General features: G+C 45.9%; 1 protein-coding gene across 1 annotated transcript; it reads right to left on the bottom strand.

The window, feature by feature from the left end:
- Window positions 1-235: 235 nt before the first annotated feature.
- Window positions 236-2,240, bottom strand: LOC136597885 (olfactory receptor 2B6-like). Its single transcript, XM_066588728.1, has 2 exons — window positions 2,219-2,240; window positions 236-1,188 (listed from the first exon to the last, which is right to left on the bottom strand). Exon 2 carries the CDS (start codon window positions 1,169-1,171, stop codon window positions 236-238), a length of 936 nt encoding a protein of 311 aa, XP_066444825.1. The 5' UTR covers window positions 1,172-1,188; window positions 2,219-2,240.
- Window positions 2,241-21,855: the final 19,615 nt, after the last annotated feature.

Raw genomic sequence — 21,855 nt, 5'->3', positions numbered from 1 at the left:
GCAGTATTTGGCGGACGCACCTCAGACTGTCATGGAAGACTACTTCTTTAGGCTTTTATTGATCTCCTGTGACCTTTTTAGTTTAGTGGAGCTTCACAGGTGCCTGAATTATCTGTTCCCAATCTTGACCATGGTCATAAAAAAGCAAAACTTGAGTGGGTAATAGATCTTGTCTGTTTGCTCCGGAAGCAAGGCTACTGGCCCACATTTCTAGATTTCTCAGAAGGTCTCGTTCCTAGACTGAGCACCTCTGTGTGATGTTTTTTAAGAACATTTTGAATGCTTCTTTAACCTCCCTGTTATTGAGACTGTAGATGAGAGGATTCAACATTGGAGACACAATAACATAAAATATGGAGCTGTATTTCTCCTGATCGGTGGAGTACATGGAGGAGGGGCCAAAATACATCAACATGACTGTCCCAAAGTACAAAGCGACCACCGCTAGATGGGATGTACAGGTGGAAAAAGCCTTAGACCTTCCTGCAGAGCGAATCTTTAGTACAGAAGATATAATAGAAGCATATGACAGCAAAATGAGCATAAGAGGAATAAGTAGTGTAATAAAACTGATTGAAAATATCTGAAGTTCACTGGAAGAAATGTCCCCACACGCTAGTTTAATGATAGCCAACATCTCACACATGAAATGGTTAATCCGGTTGTAGCATATGGTAAGTGGAGTGAATATTGATGGAAAGATACAAAGCATAAAGCTGCAGATGAATACTAATGAAACTAGTCTATAACACATGCTCCAACGCATGAAAGTAGAATAGTGGAGAGGTCTGCATATGGCAATGTATCGGTCATAAGCCATCACGGCAAGGAGCTGACACTCGCATCCTTCTACAAGGAGAATGACAAAAATTTGAAAGGTACACGCAATAGAAGAGATTGTCCTCTTAGTAGAGAGGAGGTCTGTTAATAATTTAGGCAAAACAGTAGAGGAATAGCACAAGTCAAGAATGGATAATATGCAAAGAAAAAAGTACATGGGTTTGTGCAACTTGGGGTTCATGATGACCATAAGGATTAAAAGGCTGTTTCCAACAGTGGTTACAATGTAGATGGTTAAAAATAAGAAAAAAAGCCCAACATTTATCTTCATGTTCGTGGTAAATCCAAGTAGAAAAACTTCTGTGAAGATGGTTTGGTTCTTGGACTCCATGATGAGAAGAGCTTCACCTAAAATGATAACCATAATAATTTCTGTAGAGATTTCTGAAGAAACCATCAATCTAGTATTTTGTATTTTTTAGGTCCAGATCAAGTAGGAAAACATTGCACCAATGTTGTGTAGCCAAAGATCTGGGTTTAAATCTCAGATCAATTCAATCCCCAATTTTGGCAGATCAAACTAGTTGATCTAAGTTCAACTGCCAAAATCCAAGATGGTGAACTAGGCTGCTGGTGGCAGCCATGTTTTTACTATTGCTATGAATGCTGGGAAGATCACTTTGCATGCTGGAACGATCACCTGACTGCTTTAACCAATCAACAGGCTTGATACATTTCGTACAGGTAGAAGCTTTGATCTCAGATCACGTGAACTTGGTTTGGCTAATCTTGGATCAAAAAATGTTGGTGCAATACTTATTCCTTAAACCAAGTTCAACAGCTGATCGCAGGTGCAACCCGCCCTTAAACGTACAAGGGGCAGATGCAGATATTATATTTATCAATATCATTTGAGCTCCATAAAAGATTTATTTTACTGGTCAACTATATTATATAGATTCAATTATTTCTTACATTAGAGACATGATTAGAAAATAAACAATTCTATAGCTGACTACTATAACATTTTCAGAAGATTGCTCCTATAGAAACAATTATGGTTTAGGTTGTTTTTGAAATATTTGTTCTTGGCCCGCTTCAGGATTGTCATGTACTACACTTTCCCAGCACTTGGTGTGGTGACGTGGGTGAGAATGAGGGAAGTTCATCTATTTCTACTCCCTCAAGCCTACACACATTTACAAGATGGAGGAAAAATTACACTCCAACACATTTGTACATACCTTAAAATACATACTGCCAATACTGGCCATGTTATATTATGAGGCAGGCCTTTCTCCTGGTACCGTATCGAGGAAAACAGGAATTCACTGTACTCTAGCAGTCATGGGATTATCACTCTAACAGAGGCTATAGGTTCTATCTAACATACAAGAACCAAATGTATTAAAGGTTTTGTCAGGATCAGTTGTTGTACCTTCACTGTGGGGCACAGCGGTTTGACTTGGGGCCAAATCCAGAGGCAACACCTGAGACACCTTGTTCTTCACCTGGTAACAGCAGCAACGGGGATGTGGATTTCTCTGGAGGATCCCCAGGCTGGTGCTCTTGAGGTGGTCCCATAAATGTGGCAGCTAATGAGAGACCTAGACATGGTACCTGATGGTGTGAACAGAGATGTAGTCACAAAATGAAGGACAGGGCAGGCAGCAGAACTCCAAAATGAGTAGCAAGCCAAAGGTATGGACACACAGAATGGGTTCAGCATACTTAAACAGACTGGAGGTTGGGGCAGGCAGCAGACAGTAGCATGGTCAGTATAGCACACCAAGGTTAAAAGTGGAGAATGCAAACAAGTCAGGATTCTGAGAATTAGAACACACTGCAGAGTACCTTAAACAGGTCCAAAAGACCACAAGCTTTATGGCAAGGATGCTGGATATAGCCCAGAATACCTCATGTTTGGCAGGGGAACATTTTGAGCATGCGCATCAGTCATTTAATAGTACAGACAATATTTGCACACAAACACCCTTCAGACCTCTAACAGAGACCAGGTAGATCCCAGGACAAGGCTTCTGCATAGGGAAGGGACAGGATACATGCAACAACCAGTTTTAAGCGTTAATAAAAAATGTATAACGCTTACAAAAAGCTAAAATCAAAATGATGTACAAAAAAGCAAAACAGTTACAAAATAGAAGGGAAGAAAATAAAGAATAACCAACCTTTTACTAATATTTGTTTAGATCTGGTCAGGAGATTTGTAGAAATATCTGGATGGCCCTGTAAAGCGGGATTATAATCCCCCCAAGTATGGCACTTGTTGTTGGTTGGTATCCACATTACCCACTTACGCACATTCTCAGCTAGACCAAGCATTCTCCTTTTACATGCCAACCCCTTTATGTGGCACAATGTAATTTTTACCGTATGGTGAACACTGTAAAAACAAACCCCATGAACAATGGCAGAATTTCTGGAGTTTTTATTCTATTCCCCCCTGCCAAAAAATTTTTAAAAGTTAAACAACACATTATATGTAACCCAGAATGCATCCATTAAAAAATACAACATGTGCCACATTTTCGAGGCGACAGGAGGGCCTATTCTTGCCACGGTGACACCAGAATTCCAACTGGACTCTAGCAGATGAGATGGCGATGAAATAGTTGAGTCGAGTCCAGTGTACTTTAGAAATCTTAAAGGGGTTGTCCCGTGAAAGCAAGTGGGGTTATACACTTCTGTATGGCCATATTAATGCACTTTGTAATGTACATCGTGCATTAATTATGAGCCATACAGAAGTTATTCACTTACCTGTTCCGTTGCTAGCGTCCTTGTCTCCATGGTGCCGTCTAATTTCAGCGTCTAATCGCCCGATTAGACGCGCTTGCGCAGTCCGGTCTTCTCCCTTCTGAATGGGGCCGCTCGTGCCGGAGAGCTGCTCCTCGTTGCTCCGCCCCGTCACGTGTGCCGATTCCAGCCAATCAGCAGGCTGGAATCGGCAATGGAACGCACAGAGCCCACGGTGCACCATGGGAGAAGACCTGCGGTCCACCGTGGGTGAAGATCCCGGCGGCCATCTTCGCAAGGTAAGTAAGAAGTCACCGGAGCACGGGGATTCGGGTAAGTACTATCCGTTTTTTTTTAAACCCCTGCATCGGGTTTGTCTCGCGCCGAACGGGGGGGCTATTGAAAAAAAAAAAAACCCGTTTCGGTGCGGGACAACCCCTTTAAAGTGTATGGAGATTTACTGATTTTACATAAGAAAAAGTAACAATATTTACAATTCTCCACAAAGCTCTTGGAAGTAGTACATGGAGATGCAGCACTATGCAGACAATTGAACATGATGGGAAACACAACAGTATTTGGTCTTGGTTAGGGCCTAAATTCAACGCTCTCTCCTTATTTTATTCTGGACTGAACTTGACAGACAATTTTCCCTTAGATATTCTAATTGAAGAGTTGATTTGAGTTTAGTGAAGCGTAGCTGAAGTGAAGTAGCAAGGGACTGAGTGACTAATCCTGGCTTTGAATTCACCAGATTGCTATAACTCACTGTTTGTAGAAGGGTGACCTCAGAAAGGCTCTGACTCCCTCTGCAGCAGGATGATAATGGAGCGGGTTTCCACCACAATCAACCTTGTTTTAAAACGTATTGAATTTCTGGCTTGTTTCTGCACGTGTACATCCTCCCTTCCGACACGGCTGACTGCAGCTCCTCCTCTCTGACGTCTCGCTGGGTCTGCTTAACTACTCACTGACTCCTCCTTTTATCTCCTCTGTTTAGTTACCACACTCTCTAGTCTATGACTCTTGTAATGCACCAATGAAAATTGCTTGATCCTTAAGGCACCAAATAGGCTAGTTATGAAGGAGATAAGTCAAGCAGCTCGTATCAATAACATGACTTCAGTTATACAAGCCATATAGGATTAGACATACCACACACATGACTGGACATAATTCATAGCAGTGTTCTTTACGACTTTTATTGGACAAGTCTTGACTTACCTTGACAGTTTATGTAAGTATTGTCTATGACAAGATTGGTCTTTGGTTTTACCACCTGACCCTGGATCAAATGAGGGAAAATGGCACTGGGCTCCATTCACTGTATTCATGAGTATAGAGGGCAACCCCATTTGTTATCATGATTAGAATGTCTTCGCTGTTAGATTATGTAGATCCCCCTCAGGGTTGTAGAAGAAGGCTTCTGTTATGCTTGAGTTAATAATTATCCATTTCTGAGATGCGACCACTGTACCCAAGAGCCACAAATCAAGAACAATCGAGGCCACTAGTCTCCTGACTCCCTTTACAAAAATCTTTCTTTTCCATATCTGAAAATAATACATTTATTGTTCCTTACAAGGCTTGTACATTGACTTTTAGAGAGATGCTTTTTCATTCATTGGATTTGAGAAGGTCTTCTCATTGTGTGCTTTACCCACAATGTTTCCAAAGTACTTGGCGTCTGAGGAGACAACATGACTCAAAGATTGCAATCAATGCTTCAAAATTCTCTCAGTAATGGAAACCAAGAGATCTGTTAGGTAGATCCCAGGACATATATATATAGTCACAATCCAGGTCCTTATCTTCTAGAAACAGAAGCTTGAGATGATCAGAAAACCATTGCCAGCTGTAGAAGGGCCAACCTATACTGAGGCAAGAAATAAAAGAACATATTAGTATTGAGAATCTTTAGCTTTACAGGAAGGTTAGTTAGCTGCTCACCAAAAGATGTAAATTACAGCTCAAGAACTCAAATGTAAATTCTACATCAGGAGCCCCATCTAGTCAGAGAACTGGGGTCTGGGTACAGGAGTCCCTGAAAACAGCCCGCAACCCCTGTCCCTACCTACCTCTCCCCCTAGGTTAAGCCCTAGGGCGACAACTAGACGACAGTCCCAAGCCTAGCTAGGTAAGCGGGGCAGGACCAAACAAAAGGACAAATACCAGAACAAACGAACACTGAATCAGGTCAGACAATCCAGGTCGGCAACTGGAAGGAACGTGATACAAAACGGTCAGGCAAAGGCAAGTCCGAAGCAGGAGGGTCAAAAGCAAGGAGATCATTCTGAAAACGCTGGTGTAGCCTGGAGACAAACATACACTGGCATCCTGGAAGGAAACAGACATGCTTAAATGCTGTCAGGACTCCTGCCCTAGCAACTGATCACAGAGGCACTGGAAAAAACTGCCCCCAGCCTTGCAGCACAGACAGAGACTGAGGACAGGCGCCCAGTAGTCATGGCAGCGGGATGCGGTGCAAGACAGCACATGCTGCATCCCTAGAAAGAGTTAAGGTGGCCAGGGGACATCACCAATGCCGGGGCACTCCTGCAGCTCGGGTGATGGGCCCCCGAGAGCCACAGGTCCTGACACATCTGCCATTTATTTGACAGGGACCCTATAGCCTTCACTTCAGTATTGGGATTACCTGGCGGGTGTTGTACTCTCTAAGGGATCATCGGCCTAACTAGCTTGGGTTGCAGAGTCCTCCAAGGGGAACTTGGCATCCATGACATCCAGCCAGCTTACAAATGGTCCCTTGGCCACCATCTTGTCTTCGGCTATAGCTAACCAGTTCTTCTTCTTGGTCTCATCACCACAAGAAGCAACAGAACCCATGCCCATTGTCAACTTTAACTGACTTTATCGTGGTGTAAGCAGTGCTTAATTTCTCTATTGGCATTAGAGTGGCACAATCAGTGGAGCTCAGTTAATCATCTCTGTCTCACTAGCTGCTAGGCTTCAGATTCAGCACACACAGAGACTCTCTGTAGACTCTCTCTACCTTGGTCCTGTCTCACTCTCTCTCTCGGCCAGGGGAGTGGCACCTCCGTATAATTTATCACACACCCTTGTTACAAGGGTAATAGGGAACTTTAGCACATTGTGCCAGCCACGGGTTGCCCTTCCCACTCCCAGAGCGTACAGTATTGGAACAAACAGTACTAACAAAACAGTATTTATAGTGATCATGCACTCAATATAAAAAAAAGACGGATTTAATTGATAAATTAGAAATTCACTTTGTTTAAAACCCGCAGGTAATGCATTTCGGGGTATGCAGGCCTCTTCATCAGACAACTGGATTAATTACTGATGTGCAGAAAATGCAAATTCCTCAAAGTACCGTCAATGTGAGAAAATAGCCATTGGTGGCCAGCAGTTTCCCACAGGGTGAATCATGTGCTCCTGGGCACCCTATGGGAAACCGCTGGCCACCAATGGCTATTTTTTCACATTGACGGTACTCTGAGGAGCTTGCATTTTCTGCAGATCAGTAATTAATCTAGTTTCTGATGAAGCGATCTGCAGACCCCGAAATACATTACCTACTGGTAACATTGGCTAATTGGTTCTATTCTATGAATATTCGAATTGCACCAACAGGTTGCGCAGAGCCTAGATCTCTCTTGCCCCTTCTATCCCATATATTAATGATAGTACTGGTGTCATGCAATGTGACAGGAGAGTTTTGGGGCCCCTGAGACACCAGGACCTGGGTGAGACTGCTACCTCTGCACATCTATAGCTTCACACCTGTCCTCACCATCTACACCATTAAATAGACCAAAACTTTCCAATTCCACACTGCTCTACAAGTTATTATGTGGCCTCGCCTCTACATCACCCAGCGGAGTTATCATTTAAAAAGCTTAAAAACTATTTGTGTCTCTCTTCTTGTATCTGCCGTTTCACTGTCTTTGCTTTTTTTCTCTTTTCTTCTCTCCCTTTCTTTCTTCATCTCTCCCTCTTTGCCCATTTCCGTCCACTCTTTCGCTCTCTTTCTCTTTTTTTCCTGCATGTTTATCACTTTCTCCGGCTCAGTCTCTCATGTCTCTTTTTTTCTCCCTTGCTCTCTCCTTATAGTCTTCTGGCTTTCTTTTCTCTCTCTTTCTCTTTCCTTTCCATCTGCCTTTTCTATCATTTTCTTTCTCTCTATCATATAAAATCAATGTTACCGTATATACCGGCGTATAAGACGACTTTTGAACCCCGAAAAATCTGCTCTGAAGTCGGGGGTCGTCTTATGCGCCGGTAATACAAAAAAAAAAAAGTGTAAAAAAAAAAAAAATTCATTACTCACCTCCCCCGGTGTTCTGTCGCGCTCCGGCAGGATGTCGCTCGCTCCTCGTCCCCGGCGCAGCATTGCTTTCTGAATGCGGGGCTTGAAATCCCCGCTTCCAGAAAGCTAATACACACGCCGGCAGCCATGACATCATTGAATGGCTGTGATTGGCTAAAACACACGTGGCTTCAGCCAATCACACTATTCAATGACATCATTGAATGGGTGTGATTGCTAACACGTGCGCCTTCAGCCAATCACAGCCATTCAATGCTGTCATGGCTGCCGGCGTGTGTATTAGCTTTCTGGAAGCGGGGATTTCAAGCCCCGCATTCAGAAAGCAATGCTGCGCCGGGGACGAGGAGCGAGCGACATCCTGCCGGAGCGCGACAGAACACCGGGGGAGGTGAGTAATTAATTTTTTTTTTTCTCCACTGTATACCGGCGTATAAGGTGAAAGTTGGGGGGTCGTCTTATACGCCCCGTCGCCTTATACGCCGGTATATACGATAATAAGACTTTAATTAGTGATTTGAGTCACTTTTAAGCTAAAGTAAAAATTACACTGACCAAGGAGCATTATGGGATGACAGATATCATATTTTTCAGACTATAAGATGCCCCCGGGGGGAGAGGGAAAAATATTTCATACTAATGTATAATGTTTCTGGGGGTCTTACAAAGTGGATGGGCTCTCGTCATTAACTTTGCTGTTCTAGTATAGAAAAGGGGTCTCACAGTGAAAATTAATCTCCTATTAAAAGTGGTGTGTCCATTCAAGCAATGGTGCTAGCATATAAGTTACCATTATACACGCATTGTACATGTACACAGCACACACAGCTCTAGAAATACACAACTCTGCAGCATACACACATGTAGTTCTGCTGCATGCTCACACAGCTCACACAGCTCTTCTACATATATATGCACACACACACACACACACAGCTCTGCTACACACACACACACACACACATCTGCCTCCGGCATGTTAAACACTGATGTTATTAGATGTAGTAATGCATGACCCCCTCCAGCTGGTTATGCCCCCATCTGTGGTCCTGCTGCTACTGCAAGACCTTTGATCTTTGCTCTTGTCTATCCCTGTGACTATAGAGGAGTGACTACACCTGCTGTGATCTCCAGCGTTATTTGCTGGAGGTGATCGGGCAGGAGAGGGAGGACTGTGCAGCCGCAGTATGGTTGGCTGCAGAGTTCTCCTGATGTATGATCAGCGCACTGCTGGATCGTTATAGCAGCAGTCAGGGTCTCTGGATCTATCAGACCCCCCTGCCTCTGGACGGTAAGGAGGAGAAGCTCATCAGCAAGATTTTGTCTTGCTGAAAACTACATCTTATAGTCAGAAAAATATGACAATTTAATGGATTACATTTCTGAAAGGAGGTAGAGAGTCCAAGATGGAAATTAAATGCACCACTAGATATCAATGAACTCAAAACGGTACAAATATAGTAACGAAAGAATGGGCCAACTTTCTGTGTAGGTTTATAAATGTGAAATCTTCCAAAAACTGCAATTAATTTTTAAAATGTGTCCCTTACCAGAGGGCAGTGCACCATGGGTTGCCAGAGACAATCTTATGGGATACATGTCTGAAGGGAGGTGGAGAATTTACAGCCAAAGAAACGTTAAAGGGTTGTTGGGGACTTTTGTAACTTTTTCTATTGATGACTTATCTACAGAAAAGGTCCTCATTAGATGATCAGTGGGGGTTTGTCTCTTGGGTTCCCTGCTGATCAGCTGACTTACTGCACTGCTGTTAGTATGGACAGAACTGGTGGAAGCAGATAGCGCTGTCTGTTCTGCAGCAGACAATTTGAATGGGAGCTGTGCCTGCAGTACCAAACTGGGCAGCTGCAGTACAGACAGCGCAGTCTGCTTCTGGTGCTCTTTGTATTGACAGCATGCCCAGGAATAAGCTGATCGGCGGGGATCCCAAGTGATGAACTCCTACCGATCATCTATTGATGATTCATGCTGAGAAAAAGTTATCAATAGAAAAGTGACAAAAATCCCAAAACAATTCCTTTAGATGTCACACCGGATGTCAGTCAATTGAAAACAGTACAAAAATGGTAAAGAAAAGTATCAACCTTAAGTGTTGCAACTCTTTGTATAAATTTCAAAATGTGAAAGGTTTTTAAAAGTGGAATTACATTTTACATTCTTGGCCCCTGTAAATTCAACTGAGATACATATAATGCTTTCACTTACATTTTGACGTGAGCTAAGAAACTCAGTAAAACAGAAGAGGAGAATAAAGATGGGAACGAACAACCTGAACATAGAGTGATCACAGGCTCGTGGGGACACGGCCACAACTGATCTGCCGCACAGATTATATAAAGCTTTTCTAAGGGCATATTAATGGTGGGTGAACTCTGGAGATTAATTATTCTACAAGCAGAAACACATGGGATGAGGCCAGTCATGGGAGCTTAATCAAATTGATGATACTAACCAAGGAAAACTGGAGAATGGGAAGGACCAAATTCAGGTTTTTGTTTGATGCTGAAGGTCCAATGTAGATAGCAGAAAGTTCGTAAGCAGGATGGGTATTTGTGCCACTTCTCCTCTGGCTTCAGGTGGACACACATTAGATAGAAGTAAGTTGATGTCATAGCTGAACAACCATTGAATGAGAAATTGTTTGGTAAACGCTGGATTTCCCAATGCAGTCAAACACACTTTAATCCATAATGGCCCACACAATTGTTCAAATTGGCCAAAGATCTTCAATGACACCGGGTGATGGACAAAAGATCTTTCTGGGAACATAATTTCAAACATAGATTGTTCATGGACGTAAGAACTTTCCCGCACAGAAGATCTCTTGTCCTACTATCAGGTGAAAATTTCAAGCATGACCAACTTCTTTCCAGATGATCAAAAACACATTGCAAAAACAGTCATGAACATCTAATATCTGAATAAAAAGGCATAACTGTTATATATAATAATCACATAAGAAAGCAAGGTTCTTAGTATGTATTTTGAAAACATGTGGGGCCATCTGCCACATTCAGGCCACCATTTGTTTTCGGAGGGTTCCTAACTAGAGATGAGCGAGCACCAAAATGCTCCGGTGTTCGTTACTCGAGTCAAAGTTCCCGCGATGCTCGACGGTTCGTTTCGAGTAACGAACCCCATTAAAGTCAATGGGCGACCCAAGCATTTTGTATGGGACCTATGCTTCGCTAAGATTTTCATTTGTGAAAATCTGGGAAATTCAAGAAAGTGATGGGAACGACACAGAAACGGATAGGGCAGGCGAGGGGCTACATGTTGGGCTACATCTCAAGTTCCCAGGTCCCACTATTAAGCCACAATAGCGGCAAGAGTGACCCCCAACAATTTTTACTTCTAAAAAACCCTCATTAGCAAGGCATACCTTAGCTAAGCACCACACTACCTGCAAAAAAGCACATGTTGCCCAACCGCCCATTTCAGTAATAGTAGCAGTCAAGACAGGCCCCAGTAACAATTCCAAAGCAGCAGAATAGGGGGAGCACAGTATTAGTTCCATTTCAGTAGTAGTAGCAGTCTAGACAGGCCCCAGTAACATATCACTAGCAGCAGTATAGGGGGAGCACAGTATTAGTTCCATTTCAGTAGTAGTTGCAGTCTAGACAGGCCCCAGTAACATATCACTAGCAGCAGTATAGGGGGAGCACAGTATTAGTTCCATTTCAGTAGTAGTAGCAGTCAAGACAGGCCACAGTAACATTCCCGTTGCAGCAGTTTAGGGAGATAACAGTCTCTTTCACATTTCTGTAGTTGCAGTATAGACAAGGCCCCAGTTACAATTATGTAGCAAAAGTGTAGGCCAACCCCACACACCTTGCTGTACCATGAGTGCAGGCGATGCCCATAAATATTACTAGGATTACACTGTAGGCGAGGGCCCAAAAAAATTGGTTGTGCCAACAGTACTAATGTACCTCAGAAAAATTGCCCATGCCCAACCAAGAGGGCAGGTGAAACCCATTAATCGCTTTGGTTACTGTGGCTTAATTTGTAACTAGGCCTGGAGGCAGCCCAGTTAAAATAAAAATTGGTTCAGGTGCAAGTTTCAACGCTTTAATGAGAATTGAAACATATAAACATTGTTTACAAAAGTAATATGACTGAGCCTTGTGGGCCTAAGAAAAATTGCCTGTTCGGCGTGATTACGTGAGTTTCAGGAGGAGGAGCAGGAGGAGGAGGATGAATATAATACACAGATTGATGAAGCTAAAAGGTCCATGTTTTTTATGGTGATAGAGAACGATGCTTCCATCCGCGGGTGCAGCCTACGTATTGTTTAGGTACCGCTGCTGTCCGCTGGTGGAGAAGAGAAGTCTGGGGAAATCCAGGCTTTGTTCATCTTTATGAGTGTAAGCCTGTCGGCACTGGCAGTTGACAGGCGGGTACACTTATCCGTGATGATTCCCCCAGGGCAAGCAAGCACCTCCAGGGCATGCGTGAGTTCAGGGCACGTGTCCAGCTACGACACCCAGTAGTTGTACGGAGCAGAGGTGTCACGGAGGACGGTCGTGCGATCGGCTACGTACTCCCTCACCATCCTTTTACAGTGCTCCCGCCGTCTCAGCCTTGACTGGGGAGCGGTGACACAGTCTTGCTGGGGAGCCATAAAGCTGGCAAAGGCCTTGGAGAGTGTTCCCCTGCTTGGGCTGTACATGCTGCCTGATCTCCGCGCCTCCCCTGCTACCTGGCCCTTGGATCTGCGCCTTCTTCCACTAGCGCTGTCGGATGGGAATTTTAACATCAGTTTGTCCACCAGGGTCCTGTGGTTAAGCATCACTCTCGAACCCCTTTCCTCTTCGGGTATGAGAGTGGAAAGGTTCTCCTTATACCGTGGGTCGAGCAGTGTGTACACCCAGTAATCCGTAGTAGCCAGCATGCGTGTAACGCGAGGGTCACGAGAAAGGCATCCTAACATGAAGTCAGCCATGTGTGCCAGGGTACCTGTACGCAACACATGGCTGTCCTCACTAGAGAAAGGCCATTGCAATGGCCGAAACGTTGCAGATTTTACTGATGGAATAAAGAAAATTCTTTTTATTGCACCTGGATTTGAGCTGCTGTCACTATATCTGGATATCACGTGTCCTCACTAGGAAGATCACTTTCAGGATCCTCCTCCTCCTCCTCCTCAGGCCATACATGCTAAAAGGATGACAGGCAAGCAGCATGGGTACCCTCAGCAGTGGGCCAAGCTGTCTCTTCCCCCTCCTCCTCATGCTCCTCCCCCTCCTTCTCCTCTTCCTCCTCCAAAACGCGCTGAGATATAGACATGAGGGTGCTCTGACTATCCAGCGACATACTGTATTCCCCCGCCTCCGTTTCTGAGCGCAAAGCGTCTGCCTTTATGCTTTGCAGGGAACTTCTCAAGAGGCATAGTAGAGGAGTGGTGACGCTAATGATTGCAGCATCGCTGCTCACCATCTGGGTAGACTCCTCAAAGTTTCCAAGGACCTGGCAGATGTCTGCCAACCAGGCCCAGTCTTCTGTAAAGAATTGAGGAGGCTGACTCCCACTACGCCGCCCATGCTGGAGTTGGTATTCCACTATAGCTCTACGCTGCTCATAGAGCCTGGCCAACATGTGGAGCATAGAGTTCCACCGTGTGGGCACGTCGCACAGCAGTCGGTGCACTGGCAGATTAAACCGATGTTGCAGGGTCCGCAGGGTGGCAGCGTCAGTGTTGGACTTGCGGAAATGTGCGCTGACCCAGCGCACCTTTCCGAGCAGGTCTGACAAGTGTGAGTAGCTTTTCAGAAACCGCTGAACCACCAAATTAAAGATGTGGGCCAGGCATGGCACATGCGTGAGGCTGCCGAGCTGCAGAGCCGCCACCAGGTTACGGCCGTTGTCACACACGACCATGCCCGGTTGGAGGCTGAGCGGCAAAAGCCAGCGGTCGGTCTGCTCTGTCAGACCCTGCAGCAGTTCGTGGGCCGTGTGCCTCTTCTCTCCTAAGCTGAGTAGTTTCAGCACGGCCTGCTGACGCTTGCCCACCGCTGTGCTGCCCCACCGCGCGACACCGACTGGTGGCGACGTGCTGCTGCTTACAAATCTTGATTGCGAGACAGAGGTTGCGTAGGAGGAGGAGGGTGGTTTAGTGGAGGAAGCATACACCGCCGCAGATACCAGCACCGAGCTGGGGCCCGCAATTCTGGGGGTGGGTAGGACGTGAGCGGTCCCAGGCTCTGACTCGGTCCCAGCCTCCACTAAATTCACCCAATGCTCCGTCAGGGAGATATAGTGGCCCTGCCCGCCTGTGCTTGTTCACGTGTCTGTTGTTAAGTGGACCTTGCCAGTAACCGCGTTGGTGAGGGCGCGTACAATGTTGCGGGAGACGTGGTCGTGCAGGGCTGGGACGGCACATCGGGAAAAGTAGTGGCGACTGGGAACCGAGTAGCGCGGGGCCGCCGCCGCCATCATGTTTTTGAAAGCCTCCGTTTCCACAAGCATCTCCAGGCTGATCAATTTGACAATGTGCACGTTTAACGCTTGAGCGTGCGGGTGCGTGGCGGCGTACTTGCGCTTGCGCTCAAACAGTTGCGCTAGCGACGGCTGGACGCTGCGCTGAGAGACATTGCTGGATGGGGCCGAGGACAGCGGAGGTGAGTGTGGGGGTGCAGGCCGGGAGACGGTCGTGCCTGTGTCCTGAGAGGGGGGTTGGATCTCAGTGGCAGGTTGGGGCACAGGGGGAAAGGCAGTGGTGCAAACCGGAGGCGGTGAACGGCCTTCGTCCCACCTTGTGGGGTGCTTGGCCATCATATGCCTGCGCATGCTGGTGGTGGTGAGGCTGGTGGTGGTGGCTTCCCGGCTGATCTTGGCGCGACAAACCTTGCACACCACAGTTTGTTGGTCGTCTGCACTCTCAGTGAAAAACTGCCACACCTTTGAGCACCTCGGCCACTGCACGGTGGCATTTTGGGAAACAGTTGGTGGATTATTCGGTCTGGCCCTGCCTCTACTCCTGGCCACCGCACTGCCTCTTCCAACCTGCCCTGCTGCTGCACTTGCCTCCCCCTCTGAAGACCTGTCCTCAGTAGGCTTAGCACACCAGGTGGGGTCAGTCACCTCATCGTCCAGCTGCTCTTCCTCCAAATCCTCTGTGCGCTCCTCCCTCGGACTTACTGCCCTTACTACTACCTCACTGATAGACAACTGTGTCTCATCATCATCGTCCTCCTCACCCACTGAAAGCTCTTGAGACAGTTGCCGGAAGTCCCCAGTCTCCTCACCCGGATCCCGGAAACTTTCCAAAGGTTGGGCATCGGTCATGAGAAACTCCTCAGGTGATAGAGGATCCATTTTTCGCACTCACGGCCGGGATCTGAGAACAGTTCCTGGGAGCCTGCCTGCTCTTCTGAATGTGTCATTTGCTGGGAGGGAGGAGGCTGGGAGAAGGGAGGAGCAGCGAGAGGATTGAGGGATGCAGCGGTGGACGGCGTAGAAGACTGGGTGGTGACGGTGGATAGTTTGCTTGATGCACTTTCTGCCATCCACGACAAGACCTGCTCACACTGCTCAGTTTCTAATAAAGGTCTACCGCGTTTACCCATTAATTGTGAGATGAATCTGGGGACCCCAGAAACTTGACTCTCTCCTAATCCCGCAGCAGTCGGCTGCGATACACCTGGACCAGGAGCTTGGCCTGTGCCCACACCCTGACTTGGGCCTCCGCGTCCTCGTCCACGTCCTCTAGTCTCACCCCTACCCCTCAGCATGGTGTATTATGAGTAGAGCAGAAACAGAATGCTGTAATTAAATGTGTCGCTTATTGGCCTGTGGTTGGAGGCTGAATTCGCTTACGGAACGCACAGCAGAGCCAGGAAACAATTATGCGCAAGCCTGTAGTCAGACCTAGGTGCGTATGACTGAGCTACTGGAATTCACAGGGCAGAACCAGTCAAGTGGCCAAAGGCCAGTGGTAGGCCTTAAGTATTTTGCTTCAATTTTTTAAAATGGTGAGGTGAAAAACCAGACAGACACCGTATGCAGCGTATATATGTATACTCTTTCCCTCTGGCGGGATGATGGCAATCATGTAACGGAGACAGCAGAGCCAGGAAACAATTATGCGCAAGCCTGTAGTGATACCTAGGTGCGTATGACTGAGCTACTGGATTTCACAGCGAAGAACCAGTCAAGTGGCCAAAGGCCAGTGGTAGGCCTTAAGTATTTTGCTTCAATTTTTTAAAATAGTGAGGTGAAAAACCAGACAGACACCGTATGCAGCGTATATATGTATACTCTTTCCCTCTGGCGGGATGACGGCGATCATGTAATGGACACAATTATGCGCAAGCCTGCTGTAACGCTTAGCTGGGTAATAATGAGCGACTACTACCCCCAGCAGACACGCAGTAAACTGTACACGGTCACAGGCTTGGCTGGGTAATAATGAGCGACTACTACCCCCAGCAGACACGCAGTAAACTGAAGACGGTCACAGGCAGCCCAAATATAGTATTTTTTTTTCCAATTTTTGGGAAAAAGCCCACTGCCTATATAGCTTGTATATGGATTTCCCTGTTGGAGGATGTCTGTGGTTATTGAAAGCACAGTGCAGCCAGGAAACAATTATGCGCAAGGCTGGGTATTAATGAGCGACTACTACCCCCAGCAGACACACAGTAAACTGTAGACGGTCACAGGCTTAGCTGGGTAATAATGAGCGACTACTACCCCCAGCACACACGCAGTAAACTGAAGACGGTTACAGGCAGCCCAAATATAGTATTTTTTTCCAATTTTTGGGGAAAAGCCCACTGCCTATATAGCCTATATATGGATTTCCCTGTTGGAGGATGACTGTGGTTATTGAAAACACAGTGCAGCTAGAAAAAATTATGCGCAAGGCTGCAGTAACACCTAGCTGGGTAATAGTGAGCGACTACTACCGCCAGCCGACACGCAGTAAACTGAACACGGTCACAGGCAGCCCAAAAATTTTTTTTTCCAATTTTTTTGAAAAAGCCCACTGCCTATATAGCCAGTATATCTCTTTCCCTGTACCACTGTCTCTGCCTCACCGGTACTGCCCCTATACTCAGTAAAATGACTGCAGACTGAGGACGCTATGGTCTGCACGCCCGATATACAAAAAAAAAAATGTGCAAAACTGCTAAAAGCAGCCTCAACAGTACTGCACACGGTCAGATGTGGCCCTAAGAAGGACCGTTGGTGTTCTTGAAGACGAAGATAACAGCCTAACACTCTCCCTATAGCAGCTACAGCAGGACGGCACTTTCCCTAATGTCTCTCAGCGTGCATCTGTGGCGAGCCGCGGCCGGCCCCAGTTTAGATACTCAGGTGTCACCTGATCTCCCCAGCCACTCACTACAGGGGGGTGGGATTGGGCTGGAACTTCACAGGAGGAAGTTGTAATGCCTTCCCTGTGTTTCTATTGGCCGGAAAACGGCGCAAACTTTTCTGGGAAGAAAATGGAAGTGACTCGAACACCGCGAGGTGCTTGTCTCGAGTAACGAGCATCTCGAGTACCCAAATACTCGAACGAGCATCAAGCTCGCTCATCTCTATTCCTAACTCTAACAAACATCTCTCTTTGTGCATAAGCCTCAATGGATTTAGGGAAAGCAGGATACCAGGCCATATAGTGTAATAATAGGTAGATCAGTCACCTTGGTTTCCACCAGTCATCACACAATTAGTATACTTCAGGATTATGGATTGCGGGATTAAAGCGTTCTAGAAGTACTAATAACATTCAAAGCTTTATTCTACAAAAGGGTAACAGTGCTTAGGTAAAGTATAGAAAAGGAGATATTTACACAAAGGGTAAAGAGCATACAAATAAACATAGACAGTATGAATTTGTGTCAAATTGTCCTAGGGCAAGGCGCCTCTGTTTGAAGACTTCCATTGAAGAAGAACTCGCCACCTCACATGGCAACCTGTGCAGCGTCCCGTAGAGTGACCCCAGACACAGGACATATGTTGATGAGCGGGGAGGGTAAGTGGCTGGCCTGTCACGGTGGCACTTACCATGTTCCCTCCCAGAGGGATGCACATAGCCTTAGCCAGGGCAGTGCTGGGCCTCTTCCAGACACCCTTCGGAGAGGGATGCCCAATAAACATGAGAACAGAGATAGTAGTTGTCACGAGTGACGCCACCATTCCGCTACCCACTGGAATGACCCTCAACGGTAAATAAATGAGGCACAGATAGAATTAAAGTACCTCAGGTCCCTGGGAACGGTCAGGGCCTGGAAGAACTTATGGCACTATTGACAGTTCTTGAAGTGCAGATATTAAACAGACTTGACACTTACTTCTGGCTCACACTCTCTCTCTCTCTCTCAGGGCTCATTCTTCTCTCCTCACAGATACATACAAGCTAGGCAACCTCTCCTCCTCTTTCATCTTCACCACATGAGGGTTGAAGGTACCCCCATGTGGCTGGCACTCATAATTAGGAACCCGGAAGAACCTCAGATGGAAGGCAGGAAAGTATGTACTGGGCCACTGTACCTGTTCCACTCATTGATCACCCTCACTGTCTAATATCTAATCTGTGTCTCCTCCCTTCCAGCTTCATCGCATTGCTTTTAGTCTTTCCTTACGCAGATGAGAATAGGCCTGATGCCTCTCCACTGTGACTGCCCTTCAGATATTTCTAGACAGCTATTAAGTCTCCTCTTAGCCTTCTTTTATGCAAACTAAACATTCCCAAGCTAAACATTCTCAGATCCTTTAAAAATGTTGAACAACACTGGGCCTAGGACAGAGCCTTGTGGTACCCCACTTGATACATTCTTCCACTTGGATGTGTAGCCATTTATGACCACTCTGTGAGTACGATCACTCAGCCAGTTGTGAATCCACTTAAGAGTTGACTTGCCAATCCCATATTTGGTCAATTTTTCAATAAAGATGGTATGAGATACTTTGTCAAATGCTTTACTAAAGTCAAGCTATACTATATCTACTGCATGTCCCTGATCAACCTGTAGTTGCCCAGAAAGTCATATAGAATGTCACACAGTCACAAGTTCTTAAAAAAACTCCAGTTTAAGTACTCCTTAGGAGACATTTCTGGTGTTGTCTCTCAGAAATACCGTAATTTCCCCCCTTTCCTCACAGACAACGTCCTAATCTTCCAGGCAATGTCTGTCTCCTGATTAGTTACTGTCACTCAGATCATTGATTGGTAGAGCGGATCCAAGCCCGGGAAAAGAAAGCAGTGCAAGTCAGGATATGGGGAGGAGTTACACAGTTTTTCAGTCAGAGCAGTTTGAGCGGGAAGTCAGTCAGAGGGAGAGTGAAGAGAAGAGTGGTTGCATTTAGTCAATGAGTCGTTCTGTCAGAGAAAGTCAGTTAGTAAGAGTCTGAGGAGAAGGTGAGACGTAGTTAGAAGGAAAGAAGTTCCTGAAGCATCTAAATAACAGTGCAGTGTGGGGGCGAATAGGTTGGGATCCTGCCAGAGCAACAGTGAGTGTTATGAGCCCCTGTTGTACTGAAAAACCTGAGAAAGCACAGCCTCACCCTAGCCTCCATTACAGATGCAGCCTTACCCTAGCCTCCATTACAGACGCAGCCTTACCCTAGCCTCCATTACAGACACAGCCTCACCCTGGCCTCCACTACAGACACAGCCTCACCCTAGCCTCCATTACAGACACAGCCTCACCCTAGCCTCCATTACAGATACAGATCTCATGGTAATATATTGAGCACAACCCGCAGATAACTGGGACTGACGGGGATCTGGTTCACAAATAATCCTAAACAGAGAGAGAGATTGCGTTGAAGATAACTCTGTTAACTGTTCTTGGAAAATACTAAATTCAGCATATTGGCCTATATAAAAACAAGAAAACCTGTATTTACGTTGCCTCGCACATTTACTCTTAAAAGGGACTGTTAGTAAACTGTGTACCTTCGGTTTGCAACAGAAAAACTGTGGACTCCTCTCAGTTATTTTTGCCTCAACTTGCAAGAGTTCACAACCTAAAGGTACTAGCATCACCCATGACAACACCCCTCAACATTAGTCGAGCTAAGTCCCAAATCCAGTTAAACCGCCCTCACGTGTGACCCAGTGAGGCCCTGTTGTGGCCATTTTGTGGAGAGTGATTGTCAAGCCACCTGTGACCGCCATCTTGTTTTATGCCTGCGGTCTCCCCCAGCTGGCTCACCTCTGTTGGGATGCAGCAGTTCATAACTTGGCATCACGAACAGGATCAGTTGCCTCTGTTGAAAAAGTATTTCTAATCATTTGGAAAACATGTCCAACAATGAGGCCGACTAACCTGGCGATCAGCAAGCCGTTGCCGCTGCTCCAGTAGTTGTCCCTAACCCTACGCTTGCTGCTGCTCCAGTTGACACTGCGCAGGGTGATGCTGCTCCACCCGCCACTAGTGCCTAAGGCTTCGCGCCATGAACGATGCCTTATTGTTTAGGTGCTCTATTGTTACACCGATGTAATGGGGGAAAACACACTTTAAAAGAATTTAGGGAAAAGACGCACAAAGACACTTACCCTTTGCCCAGTATAGATGAGTCTCTTATGGCCCTGGGGTCTGCCACTTACTTCTTGTCTCTAGATTTAACCAGCGGCTATAAGTAAGTCCCTATGGATATGCTAGGTAGGGAAAAGACTGTGTTCTCCAAACCTCTGGGGCTATTTGAATTCAATTGTATGCTCTTTGGTCTTTGTAATGCCCCAGTCACATTTCAGAGATTGATGGAAAGATGTTTGGGACACCAAAACTTTGAGAGTGTCCTCCTGTATCTGGACAATATAATTGTGTATTCAAAAACCTATGAAGATAATTTACAACATCTAAAAAGAAGTATTCCAATACCTGATAAACAATGGTCTAAAGATAAAACCCTCAAAATGCCACTTATTGTAAACACAGGTACGTTACCTGGGTCACATAGTTAGTGCCGACGCTGTGTATCCTGATAAAACAGACACGGTAAAGAATTGCCCCACTCCCAAATCTGTTAAAGACATGTGAAGCTTCTTAGGGTTCATGGGCTATTATCGGTGCTTCATTCCCAATTTTGCTCGTTTTAAGAGGACACTCTAAGGAATTGCATAAACGGCCCTTGCCTATCAATTGGGAGGCAGATCAGGAACAGGCATTTCAGACATTAAAAGAGAGACTTGTGACCCACGCCAATCTTAGCGTATCCAGACTACACCTTACCTTTTAACTTGTACACAGACACTGGTTTTAAGGTACTAGATGCAGTGCTCAGTCAGGTGCAGGAAGAGAAAGATAGAGTAGTGGTGTATGCTATCCACTCCTTGGAAGGTGCAGAGTGTAACTATGAATATAGTTCATTCTAATTAGAATTGCTTGCGCTAGTCTGGGCTGTGACAGAAAAGTTCAAAGACTAGCTGGCTGCTACCACGTTCACTGCTTACACTGACAACCATCTGGTGGCACATTTGAATTCTGTGAAACCCGGAGCTTTAGAACAGAGATGGCTCTCTAGACTTGCCAACTTCAATTTCAATGTCAAGTATAAAGCAGGAAAAGCCAACACCAATGCTGACGCACCCTCTTGACTACCCTAAGCAGTAGACTATTCTCATGAGGAGGATCAATGGGAAGAGATTGAGATGCCTGATTTCAGAGTTCATCAGGCTCAACTACTCTGTCATGCTGCTACCATTTCTCCCTCTAATATGAATGATACTAATGATACTCAACAGAGGTGGCTCTTGCTCCAACAACAAAAAGCCAAATGTTTGGAGAACTGCAGGAATATCTGTTGTCCAGAGCTATCCCCAAAGGAATTCTGTGCAAATCTTGTGACCCAGAATTGCTACGTCTATGGAGGCAAATAAAAAGACTATTCCTTATCTTATAGAGTTCTACTGACCCTGCTTCTGGAAACCGAATTCACAAGATCCTAATTCCCCACAGGGATGCAAATCAATTGCTGTCTGCATACCATGACCAGTCAAGACATTTGGCTTGCACAAAACTGATGCCACAATCTGC

The sequence above is a fragment of the Eleutherodactylus coqui genome, chromosome 1 (assembly GCF_035609145.1).
Source record: "Eleutherodactylus coqui strain aEleCoq1 chromosome 1, aEleCoq1.hap1, whole genome shotgun sequence".
Lineage (NCBI taxonomy): Eukaryota > Metazoa > Chordata > Amphibia > Anura > Eleutherodactylidae > Eleutherodactylus > Eleutherodactylus coqui.
Note: the sequence above shows the minus strand (reverse complement) of the source record. Positions and strands in the feature narration are given on the sequence as shown.